Genomic DNA, 16,199 nt, shown 5'->3' with positions numbered 1-16,199 from the left:
CTTGAAGATTCTCTCCCTGTGCCCCTCCCCCAACTCACACACGTTTTCTCTATTTCTCTCTAAAATAAATAAATACATCTTTAGGAAAAAACAAAAAAACCTCTGTTTACATGAACTGTCCAGATTAGGCAAATACATGGAGACAAAGTAGATTGGTGATTGCCAGGGACCGAGGAGATGGGGTGAGAGGGGTGACTGCTAATGGGTAAGGGGTTACTTTTGGTATGATGAAAACATTATAAAAGTCGATGGTTGCACAACTCTGTGAGTATATTAAAAACCACTGTATGGTAAAAGTTGAGTGAATTTTGGTATGTGAGTTATAGCTCAATAAATCTGTTAATATATTGTAGTTCAAGTATATTAAAAATAAATAGGTTTCTGAGGGGTTGGTGAAAAACACTTAATAATCACCAGTGAGGCAATATAATGAGCAGCTTAGAGCATAGGACTCCATAGCCACATTGCCTCATTTTGATATTTTGGTCCGTTCCTTACTAGCTCTGTGACATTGAGCAACACTTGTATGTGTTTTGCTTTCATTATCTGCAAAGTACCTATGGAAATGGTATTTGTTTCCTGGTTGTTCAGACTTAATAAGTAAATGGGAAGTGCTCAGTAAGATTTATTATTATTATTAGTCAATTTAATTAATTACATTGTTTTCATAGGAAAATATTTTCTAGTTTCTAAAAAACAACTTGGAAAGCCAATTTTGACATATGTATTACCAAAATAATCCTATAACAGCTATCATGTATGAAATGCCTCCCATTTGTAATCAATGCACTGAGCATTTTTGTATGTAATACTTCTAATCTTTATTAAATTCTGCAAGATAGGTATGCTTGTGCCCACTTATATATGAGTAAAGTAAGGAGTAGAGAAATGAAATTTGCCCAGGGTCCCATATTTAATGATGGCAGGGCTGGGATTTGAATAAAAACCATTGTCCTCAAAGTCCATACCCTCGCTGTAGCCCACTCTATCTCAAAGTTACTGATGGTCTCATGTCCTTCTCCTTTTTGCCAATCATGTCTTCATTTCAATTCTGTTTCCCTAGACTTCTTGATTTCAGCCCTGCCTGTTTTAAGTTCTCCTTTTTTAAGAAGAAAAGCAGGGCCTGGACATTGATCACTGGGTCCCCAGCAGCATGGAATCTCAGAGTGTGTGACATCTTGTGTTTGAAATCCAGTGCATTACTTGCTAACTATCTTTATTTGTAGAAATGTTAATATTGTGTCTGGCTACAACTTTCAAATAAAAAAGTAATCTCAAGGTGATCGTTTGCCAATACTGACCGTGCTGGGTAAGGAAATCCAGGGCTAATGACCATTCAGTTGACAAACACTTGTACGTCAAGATTCCTTCCGTGGATCATGGATTGAGCATTAACATCTTAAAGTGGAAACCTAGATCAGGTAGCTGCCGTTTTGGGCCAGAATCCTTTTAGGATCATTCTGGCCCTTCAGTGACAATTAACTACCAGGGATAGCACATTTCCATTTAAATTATTCTCACTATATTACCAGTGAGAAGTGGAGTGCAATTTTCTTGAAGGCAATGGGACAGTGTTCAGTAAAATGCATCACCTGTGTTTTTCCCTTTTGTTGAATGGTCACTGTTCCCATCTTATTGTGTAGTTTGCAGTTCAGCAACTCTGTGCTGGAGGCGGTAAGAGGCTATGGCAACTGAATGAAAAAAAAATTAGAGAAAAATATTCCAGTAGAGTTTTCTCTTTTATGCATATTTTCATTAAAAGCGAGTAGGTTGCTGCCCAAATCACAAATATCAAAGCCATAGTGCTTTGGGGGTATTTAACAAAGAAATTGAAACAAATGGATTAGTCTTTGCTAGGTTATAAATAGAAAAGATCTCTTCTAGCCAGAGAAAAGCCACCATTCTGTAAGAGTTTTGCTCTTCCCTTTTTTGAGATTAGCTTTTTGATCTACATTACTCCATGCCTAATTTAGATGTAAACAATGCATGCATAGAAATTACTGTAATAACACTGAAAAACAACAGTGAATAGCAACTGAAAACCATAGTCTTTTTTTTTTTTTTAAGATTTTATTTGAGAGAGAGAGCGCATGCACACAAACAGGGAAGGAGCAGAGGAAGAGGGACAAGCAAGACAAATGTTGGAAACATTTGTTTTGTTCTCAGCTCTGACCCCTAGGGAAGGTCATTTCACCCTCTGAGCCTCAGTTTCTTTATCTCTAAATTCAAAATAATTACCTCAGTTTCTCCTCCCCTGCAAGGTTTTAATAAGGCACAAAAATGAAACAAAACCAAACACAACGAAAACCCGCCATCATGGATGTTCCTATGTGTGTTGACATGGGAGCCCTTAACAAGAGTCCACGCTCGGCTAAGGTTCTAGAATGGCATATGATGCCGATTACGGCAACACAGCGAAAGAATAAAATCTGTTATATTCTTTGAATTATTTCAAACTAAAAGGGTGGTTTTTTTTCTGAGAGTGAAATTGGTGAGTTTTCAGTATTGGTCAGTGAAAAGAAAATGTCTAAAAATTATCTTTATCTGTGATTCTCTTTGGGGATTCACAGTACAGTGTTTAACATTTCAGAAAAATTGTAAACTGTATCTGTAGGTTGGTGCTCTATTTGCTGTTCCAAATTTTTAATCCTGTAGATTGTGATCTATGTCTTAGTACACATACACATGGGTCGATGTCTTAAATATACACATGCACATATATATTATAGATAATCTATTTATCAAGCGATTTATTGATTGTATGCACAGAAAGCCTCCCCACCAGACTCTTAGCCCCTTGATGTTAGGGACTTGGGGATTTTTGCTTGTCCAGGACACAGCTGAGTGCACTGGTCCCTGTAGGCAGAGTAGGGAGGGAGATGGTACCTTGTCTCACCTTTTAACTTCCTCTGACTAAGAATGTTGGCCCCCAAGCCTGCCAGTCTGGCCTAGGGTATAAGGAATAGGAGTCTCATTTGCTTCCTGAAGCCCTCAGGCTGGATGTTTCCCCGGGTAACCCGGACTATCATTTCTCTTTTATCCTGGTAGAAGACAACCTTTCTCTGCCACTTTCTAGAAAGAGCAAACTCCAGTTCTCCAAGACTCTTCTCTTGCCCTAGTGCAGAGTGCCTTATCTTAATCCTTTTTCTTCAGTAAGGACAATGAGAGACTGAATGTAAAAATGGATGATGTCCAGACCATATAAACCCACAACCTGCAGCAAACTGCCTGGGAAACCACCCCCTTTTCTAAATAACCCAGGAAGCCAGCCTGCTGTAAGCCAAACTTGCAGGAAGCCAGATTGGCCAGATAGCAATCTCTAGTGACAGTCCAGGAAGCTAAAGAATAACTTCTGTAACAACTGGCCCCAAATGTCCAGGACTTGATTAATAACTGACAGCTTGCTTAATGTTTGTCCCTGCCTCCAACTTAGGACCAAGCCAAGAAAGCCAGATATGCTCTCCTAACCAATCACATAGGATGCCCACTTCTCGTTACCTGCCAACAGCCTCCACTCAGGGTACCCCTGAACCCTTTCCTTTTTTCACCTTTAAGTTTTCCCACTTCTTCACCAAAACACAAGTGATGGTGGCTGACTCCCCTGCTATAGCATGCTGTGAATATATAGCCTTTGTTTTTCTCATTCGGTTGGTCTTTGTTTATTTCCACAATAAGAAACGTCAGATATTTTCTTTTATCTTTATATTCGAACTTGAAAAACAGGAAATCTGATTAAAATGCATTAGTACCAGCAAGAGATTGCTTTTTTAATGCTACTAATTTCCTGCAGAGATTTTATTTAAATTACTGCAAATAGAGTTTGCTGTGAGAGCATTATACTCACTATGGCATTTGCTGTGATTCATAACTTCAGCTCCGCACTCGGTGAGATGCCCTCCACCCTCAGCTGCTCTCTTTAAAGCAGAGTCCACTACTCGTGTCTTATCTAGGATATGCTACCCATGTTTCATAATCATGGTGTAAAGTATAGGCATGTTTTGACTAGGCTTCAAGCTGATTTATCTCTCAAAAAATTAGATATATAATTCCCAAATAATAATTAATTATAACAACATGTTCACAGCCAATTATATAGAATTTGGTGTCTATTGTACTAATGCACTATTGTTACCAATTCCTTCTAACTCCAATTTTATTTTTATTTATTTATTTATTTATTTTAGATTTTATTTATTTTTTTGACAGAGAGAGATATAGCGAGAGCAGGAACACAAGCAGGGGGAGCGGGACAGGGAGAAGCAGGCTTCCCGCAGAGCAGGGAGCCCGATGTGGGACTCGATCCCAGGACCCTGGGATCATGACCTGAGCCGAAGGCAGACGCTTAACGACTGAGCCACCCAGGCGCCCTTAACTCCAATTTTAATGTACAGACTTTGCCTAGAATAGTCTTTGACCACATGCCTTCTCCGAATTTAGAGTTAGAACCTTGCAAGGTACATACACATCTCTGGGACTTCTCAGTTGCCAATATCTGTGTTTTCTCACTTCCTTTTTTCTTAACAGCTGGTCATATGCAGTTGCTTACCTAATCTTGTGTACGTTAATCTGAGCTCTAGGAGTTCTTGTATTATGTTTTGTCCACATGTTAGAAGCATAGCTCTTCCTGCCTTTTTCCATGACTGTTGTTTTATTTTGTTCCTATAAATGTACTGTCTTCCATGTTGATGTGAATTTATTCCTGATCCCTTTCCATCTGCTATTTGCCCTCTTAGCTGGAACTAGTTCTCACTTGAATGAACATTTGTGTTATGTGTTGATTGTGTCCCCAAAATTCATATTTTGAAGCCCAGTACCTCAGAATGTGATTGTATTTAGAGACAGGGTCATTTAACAAGGTAGTTAAGTTAAAATGAAGCCATTGGGGTGGGCCCTAATCCAATATGAGTAGTGTTTTTGTAAGAAAGGGAAATTCGGACACACGGAGGGATGTGTGCACACATAGAGGAAAGACCAGGTGAGGACATAGCTAGAAGATCTGCAAGCCAGGGAGAGAGAGCTCAAAAGAAACCAAGCCTGCCGACACCTTGATCTTGGACTTCCAGCCTCCAGAACTGTGAGACTGTAGATTTTGATTGCTTAAGTCACCCAGCCTGTGGTATTTATATGTTATGGCAACCTCCACAAACTAATACGATTAGTGAAGAAACTCCCCTTACTTAGCATTCTGCAATCTTTACTTACTGCCTTAGCAAAAGCATTTCTCTGAACAGTTCAATTTTCCTACATAGAAGAAAATATTTAAAGCTCAGGTGGATGAACATTGCTTGCTTAAGACAAAATTAAAAGTGATCTTATGTCAGGCTTCAAGCATCATAATCAGTTTTGTCATCATCTGACCGCATCGTGGAAAAGGGGGCATACCAACCAAATGATGCAAGGGAAGCATGTAGGCCAAGTGAAAAGAAATTAGGGTGACTATAAAGCAATATATGGAGTAACAGAGTTTGACTGAAAATGTGAAATATGATGGTGAGAAATGTTTTCTTCTCTCTGCTACCTATCTCTGTCACGTGAAATGGCATCACTTTGAGTTTGGTGATGTTTTGAAGACACATTCCAGGGATTACTAAGAGGTTTTGTGGGCTAATGGGATTTTGTTTTCTCGGTTTTACTAGAAGGTCCTTCTAGTCTATGAGAAAAGAAGGAAAATAAATAATAATCACCTATTCGAGATGTATAGAAAATACAGGTGAAGAAGGATTAAGCAGAACTGAGCAATGCGTTTAATACCTCCCACATGAAACCTCACTTAAATGATAACAAAAGGATAAAAAAAGGAAAAAAATGACAGTAGAGAAGAAAAAGCTCACTTAAATGACAATAAAAATATAAACCTACAAATAAAAAAAAAACAGGAGAGAAACAAGAACAGATGAACGACACCATCGTGTTTTCTGTTTGTCTTTTGAAAATCGAAGAGGGAAGTATCTGACTTGGTGATTCCAAGAAAGCTGAAACCGAAGGAAGTGATTGCAGAGGGGCTTCCAAGGGCAAGGGATTTAAGGCACCTGCTACTGCAGCAACCACTTGGGCTCAAAGAATATGCCACTCCCTACCCGACGTTTCAGATGCCCAGTGAGAACACGGGCTTGATGACGTGCCCAACAGGGAGGCCTGTCAACCACATGCCCTCCCCTTTCACACAGCTCCCAATCGCTGTCTCAGTCCTGTAGGACTCCCAGCTGAGGGTCGCCTAACACGGGAGAGACCCCTCAACATGAAAGAAGATAAAGAACAAAACAAACAAAGAATGAAGTAGAGCTCAGGAGAAACAGAAGATGCGAGGAGCAAATGCCAACAGAAATAATATCTGTAAGATACACTCAGAGCCGTAAGAGAAGATAGTGTAGCCACAGGAAAAGAATAGGTAGGATACTGTGGAAAGGAAAAGAAACCCAACTAGGACTCTGTCAGAAATGTGCAAAATAGGATTTGCAAAAATAAGAGTCTCACAGCAGTATTGGAAGCTAAGTCAAGAAAATCTGCAAGAAGGAAAAACCAAAAAAGATTGAAAATAGAGAAGTTAGGAAAACTAGAGGATCAATTTAATGTGTTCAACAAACAAAAGAAGTTCCAGAAAGAATAAGGACAGAATGGAGAAGAAATTATTAAAGAAATAAGACCGGATAGTCTCCAATGGAAAAATTGTGAGCTTCCATATTGAAGGGACCCGTAAGTGACCAGCACTTAAGCTAAGGTACAGTTTCAGGAAATTTCAGGAAGCCAGAAACAAAGAAAAGATTTTAAAATCCTTGTCATTATCATCATATTTGTACTTACACATAGCAGAGGTACTTTTAGCACATTTAATCTTAGAGACTCTTGAGGAAAGTTGTAGTATTTCACTGTCTTTATAAATGAGGAACCTACGGCACAGTAGATAAGTGAATTGCCCAATATCGCATAGCTAGTAAGTGGGAGTTAGATTTCCAAACCAGGCAGGCAATCTAGCTCCATACCCACTACACTATACTGACTTCTATAATGTTTTCTGAAGGACCCCCCCCCCCAAAAGGAATATAAAAGGTCAGATCTCCCAACAGCAACACTAAAAGTTGTAATACAATGTGGCATTGTTTTCAAAATTCTCAGGAGAAAGTATTTCCTATGTAGAATTCTGTGAACAGGCAAGCCTTCAATCAGGTGTAAGTATAGCTTCAGATATTTTCAGAAATTTAGTGTTACCTGTGCTGTGTCCTTTCTTGGGAATAACTAGAATGCAATAATTTGGAAGACCACTCCAGGGCAAAAGCCGAGAGCAGTTCCCTGATGATGCTTGCCCAGCATGCTCAAGACAGCAGCTGGTCCAGATCAAAGCAAGGCAGGTGGCTACTGCAGTATTATCTTCAGAAAAAAAGAGAGAAAGAAAGTAGTGGCTTATCTGATGTTTTTGGCAAGGGGTAGAATAGTATCAAGAGATTTTGTATCAGCCTTTCAGTGCTGTAAAGAAGAAACAGTTGTAAGTGCATTAGAAAATGAAGTCAAAGAAAAGGGGGCAGAGGGCGCCTGGGTGGCTCAGTCATTAAGTGTCTGCCTTCGGCTCAGGTCATGATCCCAGGGTCCTGGGATCGAGTCCCGCATTGGGCTCCCTCCTCAGTGGGGAGCCTGCTTCTCCCTCTCCCACTCCCCCAGCTCGTGCTTTCTCTCTCTGTCAAATAAATAAATAAAATCTTTAAAAAAAAAAAAGAAGAAGAAGAAGAAGAAAAGGGGGCAGAAATGTGAAATGAAGGGTCATTATCACAGTACAACTCAAGTGCGGATGATACCGAATGTGGATTTACTCAGAAGTATGAAAGATTTGTGAATTTAACTGTAGCAAGATTGAGAAGAGGGAAAAGAAGACATCAAATTGTTAACTTGTTACCTTCCCTAAGGGAAAGGTGAGTGATAATGTCTAGAATGGAATAAATCAAGAAATAGCGGCATAAACATAGTATTTAGATAGAAGCAGATAAATAGCAGAAGAGGTGTTTAAAGCGATTAACTGGAGTTGGACTCAGGATTGGGGAAGAATTGAGTGAGGGACTGCTGCTTTTATTATAAGACCTGTAGTATTAGTAGAATTTTAAAAATATGTACTTTTAATTGAGTGAAAATAGAAAGGGAAATTTAACGATTTAACTATAAGAATTAGTTTGGCTTTAGTTTGCTCCCCTCAAGACTTTCTTCAAGAAGTCAGTTTTAGGAGAAGGGTTTAAAAATAAACCTAATCTAACTTGATGTTGAAGAGAAAAGCATACCATCCAAGTGAATGAGCAGAATATCTGGGAAGTGAGGACCTTGTCAACTGATTGGGAGGTCTGGAGTAAAGAGAACTGTAATGTGTTGTGGGATTAATGAAGCTTGAAGCTGGGAACTCCACTTAGATTAGAGCTGGCTAGAGTGCCAAATATAGCTGAGGTTCAACAAAAGACAAGTGCTCATGATGGGTTTATGAAGCCATGTGGCACCGTAAAAACAATCATATCTGTGTGCTCTCAAATCTATGCTGCCACAAGGAGAAATGTGAATTAGAAGCTGTTGTCTTCCCAGCAATCAACTCAAATACCAACCCTATCGGCTTCTTTTTTTCAGTTTTATGAAATGGGTGTATTTAGGGCCAAAGAAGTAGAATCTTAGATGAGACCTTTAAAAAGGTAGGCATGGCCTGCTCTGTCTGAGCCTTCAAGTTCCTGTTGGAATTTACTAAGAAATGGAAATTTTTTGCCATCCCAGACATCTGAGTGGTATTACTGTGGAAAGGATTCATATCCGATCCCTTCCTCCCTCCAGCCCTTCATACTCTCTCTCTCTCTCTTTCAAACACACACACACACACACCCCCTATGTAATTAGGTTTGAGGTTTAATCCCCTGTAATCATATGAATTTTATACAATGTGGTCCCTTGGTTTATGCTTAAAAATAAAATTCCCAGGTCCCATCCCAGATTTCTCTGTGATGTCCATAAAAGAGACCATGCCGAATCTTTCCAAAGTTGAAAACAAACAAACCAAAAACAAATCCAAGTGCACTCATTACTCTGGTAAGAGTCTGCTCCTAAGAAAAATTGTAAAGATTTTATTTAGTGATGCAATCACGTTAACATTTTCCTTAGGGCTTTGTGCCCTGTTTTCCTAACAAAAGATCAGCTCTTTGCAAAGATGCTCCTAACATCAGCTTTCAAAAGAAATGAAAGAAACTTCTAAAATACCAGGAGGGAAGAAGGGAAGAGCCTGCTGTGTAAGACTCCAGTGACCTCATTTGAAAAGTAATTTCATGTGTTAGAAAGGTAATTCTCCCCTCATCTGTGTGACAACTTAACACGAATCTAACAGATTTATCTATCAACTTGGACAAATTACAATAGCCACAAGGAGTGTTGGCAATTTAGGTACATTTGAGAAGATGTGAATATATGGGGTGCATTTTTTTCTTTTCCATAATCTTGGGATTCTTGGAAAAAACCATCATATTCTGTCATTCAGGGGACCTGCCAAAGTGAAGGCTTTTGAGTGTCTTTTTATTGGAATTCTGTCTTTGACTTGCTATGTATGAATTACCTACTTGGGATGAAATAATACCGAAATTACTGATGACCAGCAGCAGCATAAATCAGTGTGATGGTAGCAGGGGCTGTGGCTTTTGACACGAATCAATAGGTGGGTCTCACAGAAATAGCAGCATCAAATCCATACAGTGGTGTAGCCACTGTGGAAAACAATATGGAGTTTCCTCAACAATTAAAAATAGAACCCCCTCATGACCCAGCAATCCCACTTCTGGGTATAGACAATGAAAATGAGATATTGAAGAGAGATCTGCATTCTCGTGTTCATTGCACCATTATCCACAATAAGACATAGAAATAACTGAAGTGTCCATCAATGGATGGATGGATAAAGAAGTTGTGGTATATAAAGACATAAATACACACACACACACAAGTGCACGTGCACGAGAATATTATTCAACTGAGAAAGAAGGAAATCCTGCCATTTGCAACAACATGGTGGACCTTGAGGGCATTATGCTAAGTGAGATAAGCCAGACACAGAAAGACAAATGCTGTATGGTATCACTTACATGTGGAATCTAAATTAAAAAAAAAAAAAAAAGTCAAACTCATAGAAACAGAGAGTAGAAGAGTGGTTGCCAGGGTTGGGGTAGGGTGGGGAGTAAAAGAAATAGGGAGAAGTTGGTAAAAGGTACAGACTTTTCATCCATAAGATGAATAAAGTCTGAGGATTTGTTTAATATGGTGACTATAGTTGATAATGCTGTATTGTATAATTAAAATGTGCTAAGATAGTAGAACGTAAATGTTCTCAACAGAAAAATTTAAAAGTGAATAAATGAAAGATAAATTTGTGAGGTGATGAATGTGTTAATGAGCCAGATGGGGGAAATCCTTTCACAATGTATACGCATATCAAATCACCACAATGTACGCTTTTAAAGATCTTAGAATTTTGTCAATTATACCTCAATCAAGCTGACATTTAAAAAGGAAATAAACTGGTAGACTCAAAGAAATGAAGGGGAAAAGAAGAAGTAGAAAACCAGTATCTAATCTTAAAATGTATGTCTGGCCCTAGAATATCTTAATAAACCTAATGTTGTCACCTAATATAAAAAATGTTCCCTGGGCTGGGCTGAAGTTGGCACCATGTTTTCACACAAATCTCTGAGGGCATCTGTCTCTCAGAGCTCTCTTGGCTCCTTATCGCTTTTCCCACATGGAATCATGAATTCATGAAGCATGGGCTGGTAAAAAAGAAAAACACTTCACACATTATCTCATGCTTTGCTCTATCCAATAATGGGTCAACCAGTTTCGCTTGATTAATTCAAAAGATAGAGAGCCGTGTTGTACACAGCACCTTAATCCACTTTCAGGGAGCGCTAATTGTTGTTTTTATTTTTTTGTCTGTCAAAATCTTTCTTTTTGTTTGTAACTCACCAGTTCTAGTGCCCTGCTCTTGAGCCCTGACTCTTGAAACCAGGTAATGTGCACCTCCCTCTCCATGTACCCATATACTCAACTATTCCATCCATCTCTTGCTTAACATAGAAATGTTTGGCATTATTAACATTTCAAAATCCTGGGTAATCTGTACAATTAGTCTCAGCATACTGTAGGAAAACAGGTTTTGTTCTTTTTTCCTCAGAGTAGTACCTCTCAGTTCACCACTCCAGAAGCTCGCCCTCGCCTGCTTTCCCCTCTGCTCCCACGCTCATCAGCATCACAGTGTGGTAATGAGGATGACCTGGAGGCGAGAGCTTCAGAATGCTCCTTCCACACATCTACCAGCATCTGCCTGGCCACTCCAAGGCTCTGTTGGTCTTAAACCCACTTTCCGACAGGGGCTAAAGCACCCTCGTAAAGGAGAAGTCAGAAATATTTTTGTTTGGCTGAATTCTAAACACCTGGGCATTTATTTGCTTTGTTTTGCTGTTAACTTTATAATTCATCAAATGTTCCCAAGGACACTTTTCCCATGTCTTTGAAATGTAATTACAGTTTACCACATTGAATGGCATCTTCATGAGGACCTCTTTTGAAAGATGAAATGACGTCCCTGATGTGTATTCTTTGCGTGTTGGGGGGGGTTGCATGGAGCATACTGTAATGTACTGATATAATATCAACAAGAGCAATACTCTTGTTCACTTGTGATCTTTGAAAAAAAACAACAAACAACCTTTAGCCAAATATAAAACTAATTTTTGGAGGGGATTATTCTCTGAGGAATTACTGACATTTTTATGCTGCAAAGGCATTGAGTTCTCAAAAATAACAGTAGGGCTTTTTTAAACCCTTGACAAGAAGTCCCAGAGGAAATTGAAGTAAGCAATCTAGATGAGAGCACAGATTTCATTACTTTATTAATCAAATAAACAAACAAAAAGCTGAGTCATCATAATGACTACCAGGCATATGCCCAGTTCAGTAAAATTGGACTCTTCCCTCTAGTCCTTAGAAAGAAACTGGAAGTTAATCCGGGATGAAGGCCTTGCAGTGATGGATAAAGCCAAAGGCCTCTTCCTGCCTGAAGATGAAAACCTGAGGGAGAAAGGCGACTGGAGCCAGTTTACACTGTGGCAGCAAGGTGAGCTTCTGACTTCTAGATTGTTCTCTGCAGCCAATGACCTGATGGGAAGAAGGCTCAAGTCTTCCCAAGATATTTCCCAGAGCTGGAATTCCCCAACTTAAAGGAAACTGCCCAGAAAAAAATATATTACCGAAATCTGTCGTTTCTTAAAACTACACGTGAACACTTATTTGTGTGTGTGTGTGCACATGTAAATATATATGTGTGTGTGTATGTAGGTGTACTCACATGTGTATTTGGATAAATATATATAAACAATACTTTGATTTTCCTGGTGTTTCCCATTAAATGGTAAGTTACAAAGAGTAACCCTACTGTGTAGGCTTAACCAAAAAGCCCACCGTGTGCTAATCACTATCTTAGAAAGGACCTCCCCTGAGCCTCATTTGCTCCATAGCATAGAGACAGTGTTGCCCGCCAAAATGGGGTCACCATGGGTTGGAGATGATAAGACACCAGAGTGACAGGCAATGATAATTAGGGTCTGCGTTCCTCAAGAATAGGAAGTGGCTCACATTCAACCTAACATTCCTTGGGCTGAACCCAGGTTGGGCACGGTATGTGTGTGTTCGATGAATTAATATATCAATGTATCCTGAAAATGAGGAGCATTGAATTTTAGCTTTAAGGCTCTTTCCAATTCTCTTCTTGAAAAATCACGTCAACCTGGGTTAACAATAGCTATCCAAAAATAAGTGCATTTTGAAGACTAAACAGTACGTGTTGCACATATTCAGCTATACCAAATACATTGAGAGGACAAGCAGTGAGTTTACATTAAAGGACAAAGAAGCAGTTGTTTATCTCACATACACTTTCAGAATGGTTTGCTCATAAGAGACAGAAGAGCTACTTCAGTAATACTTTCAAGGATACGTCCATCAGAGGAGACATCACATGATTTTTAGTGACTGTCAGCTTTTTTGCCAACAAGATTTTTTTAAGGGAGCTACAAGGTCAATAGGTGAACAACATGCTAATTTTATCTGTTAAGAGTCTCACTAAAATGCATGAATTCTCTTGGCCTCAAGCATGCATTCAGGAGTTCATCTGATGCCTCAGTTGCATTAACATCCTTATGCACTCGCATCCTTATGCTTCCTAGGACAATGCTGCAGAATAGCAGGCATCCTGGCAGTAATTTCCAGAACCATAGTCTCTGCTAACAACAGGTGCTTTGATAAAGTTGAAATCTGCAAAGCTTTATAGGGCACATAAAAGTATTAAGCAAGTAAGAAAATAAATAATGGAGACAAGATTTGGTTGAAGGCAACATTTTGACTTTAAATTTTTGCATGTTTTTAAAAAAGTTTTAATTGTGGCAAAATATATTCCTTAAGCTGTAATGTATGATATTTTCATTTGTATTATTTCCAGGAAACGACTGCATTTCTATCTTGATTTCCATTTTGACTCAAAATGATTGAGCTGTGTGTGTATTTCAGGCGGGGGCTATCATAAGCTTATGTTTTCCAGTTAGTTGCAGTTAATTAAATAGAAATTAATTTCTAATTTTTTTAGTCATAAGAGAATAGAAGTCACATAGTTTCTCTTTTAGGAAGTTTCGTTAAAGTTCTTTGTGGCCTTCTGTTGGTGGTTCCAGGCTTCTGGGAGGAATCCAGTAACTGTCTTCTGGAAGCAAATCCATAGTTTAAAGAATTTTGAAGACAACTAGTACCATAGCTTGCATAGAAGCAGGATGGGATCCCTGACGGCAGATGCTCTCTTAGGTGCTGTGGCTCAGAAACTGCAGAGAGAATCCTGTGGCAAGAGGGGCTGCGGGGAAGAGTGAGGAAGAGAGGCAGCACGACAGTTTCTTAGCCATGCTAAGAGCTCAGGTCTGGCCAAAGAGGCTGATGAATATCTGATGTAGTTACGTAGAGGTTGTGTAGTCCTAGTTAGGAAAGGATGCTGCTAGAGAGCTGAAGGCCTTAAAAGCTGTGGCTGGAAGTTTCATTTTTCTCCAAATGGTAGTGGGAATCATGGTGGGTCTCCCGGTCACATAATCAGGACTGAAGAATATTTATTCCTTTTTAAATGGTCAACTTTTTTGAGTTGGAGAAAAAAGAATCCACACAGGTAAATGATAGTTTTTCCCTACAAATATGTTTTCATATTGCTAAGTGAATGTTATGGATTATCTGTTCTGCCCAAGTTTATTAATTATCACCAACAATGAACACTAAAATACATAGTTAGCCAATATGCCATACAGATGCAGTCATTCTTTCTTCCAGAGCCCATAAAGGATGGTGCTAAACAATCTCAGTAGCCTTTCTGGATGAGCTCAAGCTGAACCCCTGAATCCTTCTCAACAGTGTTCTAGGTAGCCACTGTCGATTGATCAGAATTGTCGTGCAAGATGACCCTGTTTTCCCAGCAGAGCCTTGAAACTAAAAAAGATACAACCCAAGACCTTTAAGGGCACCTGGGTGGGCTCAGTCAGTTAAGCGTCTACCTTCAGCTAAGGTCATGATCTCCGGGTCCTGGGATCGAGCCCCGTGTCAGGCTCCCTGCTCAGCGGAGAGTCTGCTTCTCCCTCTGCCCCTCCCCGGCCTGTGCTGTCTCTCACTCACTCTCTCTCTCAGTAAATAAATAAAATATTTTTTTAAAAAAAGGAATGCAACAACAGTTCCATGGTGCTCACCGTGGGCCAGGAACCACTTGACATACTTAAAAGGACTCATCTGATGCCTACAGCATCTGGTGAGGGAGGTGCTATGAGTGTTGTATTTTAGAGAAGAGGAACCAAGGCACAGAGAAGTCACACAATTAGTCGCACAGCAGGAATCCCAGCCAAACTGGACCCAGACTCCATGTTCTTAACCATGACCTAAGTACCCGTGACCTAAGACCGCCACCCCTCCATTACTGTTATTATTATATAACATATGATCATTTTGTAATAAAGTAGTACCATTATCATCTACTGGATCAGATCTTTCGAGAGTACTCACTGATCCCAGTAACAACCCTCTACTTGAGGCCCTAATTTCATTGTCCTTTTTCAGATGAGGTTCTGCGGCGCAGAGATTCAAAAACACGTTCTCATCACACAACTAACAAGTGGTGCAGCCAGGCCTCCAACCTGGGATTGTTGGTCTCCCAAACCTGGGCTTTAAAGCGTAATTTATCATTTTGTCACATCATGGGGTAGAAAGCAGCTGTGAGGAGCAAATTCTCAGCTGAGGAGGAAACTGTCCAGCAGCTGAATTCAGGGTGGCTTTATGGTTGTTTTATTATTTCTCACCGAGTTTAAAGTAACTCTCAAGAAGTGATCGACTTTGTTTCTTGGGGAAGATGGCCCTAGAAGAAGTTCTGTCAATGCAGATTTGGAAGAATCAATTGGATACTTCATTTACATGTGAATACACTTATAAGAAATATTCATGGAGTTGGGATTTTTAAAGGTCTTGGGTTACTTTCTTTTCAAAAAAATATTTTTATTCAGTTTTGAGAGAGAGCACACGCACGAGCACAAGTTGGGGGAAGGGCAGAGGGAGAAGCAGACTCCCCGCAGGGAGCCCAACGCAAGGCTCAGTCCCAGGACCCCGAGATCATGACTTGAGCCAAAGCCAGACACTTAACCAACTGGGCCACCCAGGCGCCCCCGTTGTTGTGTTCCTAAATCCTTGCCGTCACGTGCGAAACCTTAAAGCTACCTGTGGTAATCCACGAATGTCAAGCATCTACTACACAGCTTTTCCCCCTATAGAGAATATGTGTTTACAAGACTAGAAAAGATTTATGTGTCTAAATGGCTAGAGGTGCTCTCTCTAATTTAGTCCTGACCAAGTAGCAGTCCTAGTGACACCCAGCCCCTTAGGTTACCCATTCATTAAGGTACAACACACCTGTTCTCTCAGGAGCACGTGCTCAGCTGTGCCCGTGGGAAGTCAGGCCACTTCTGGTTCCTCCTCAAGCGTCCAGGCTTCCCGTAACTGCTGCCTGCACAGCCCAGACCCCAGAACTGGGGACTCCTGCCAAGCCATCCCCAGATGCTGCATAAGGGAAGGCATGGGAAGCTGGGCTTAAAAATACTTTGTGATGATGTATACAGGATCTATTTGGCATTTATCATTAT

General features: G+C 40.0%; 1 protein-coding gene across 6 annotated transcripts in view; it reads left to right on the top strand.

The window, feature by feature from the left end:
- The window catches only part of ASPH (aspartate beta-hydroxylase), a 197,024-nt gene that overhangs the window by 158,510 nt on the left and 22,315 nt on the right, over window positions 1–16,199 (top strand). For all 6 annotated transcript variants that reach the window (XM_081816043.1, XM_081816041.1, XM_081816047.1 and 3 more), the window contains one exon: window positions 11,977–12,112. In XM_081816043.1, the coding sequence (XP_081672169.1) occupies window positions 11,977–12,112 (136 nt within the window). The remainder of the gene's footprint in view (window positions 1–11,976; window positions 12,113–16,199) is intronic.

This window comes from Leptonychotes weddellii, chromosome 4, assembly GCF_054177405.1.
Source record: "Leptonychotes weddellii isolate Sample4059 chromosome 4, ASM5417740v2, whole genome shotgun sequence".
Lineage (NCBI taxonomy): Eukaryota > Metazoa > Chordata > Mammalia > Carnivora > Phocidae > Leptonychotes > Leptonychotes weddellii.
The sequence above is the reverse complement of the archived record's forward strand: the minus strand, read 5'-3'. Positions and strand labels throughout refer to the sequence as shown.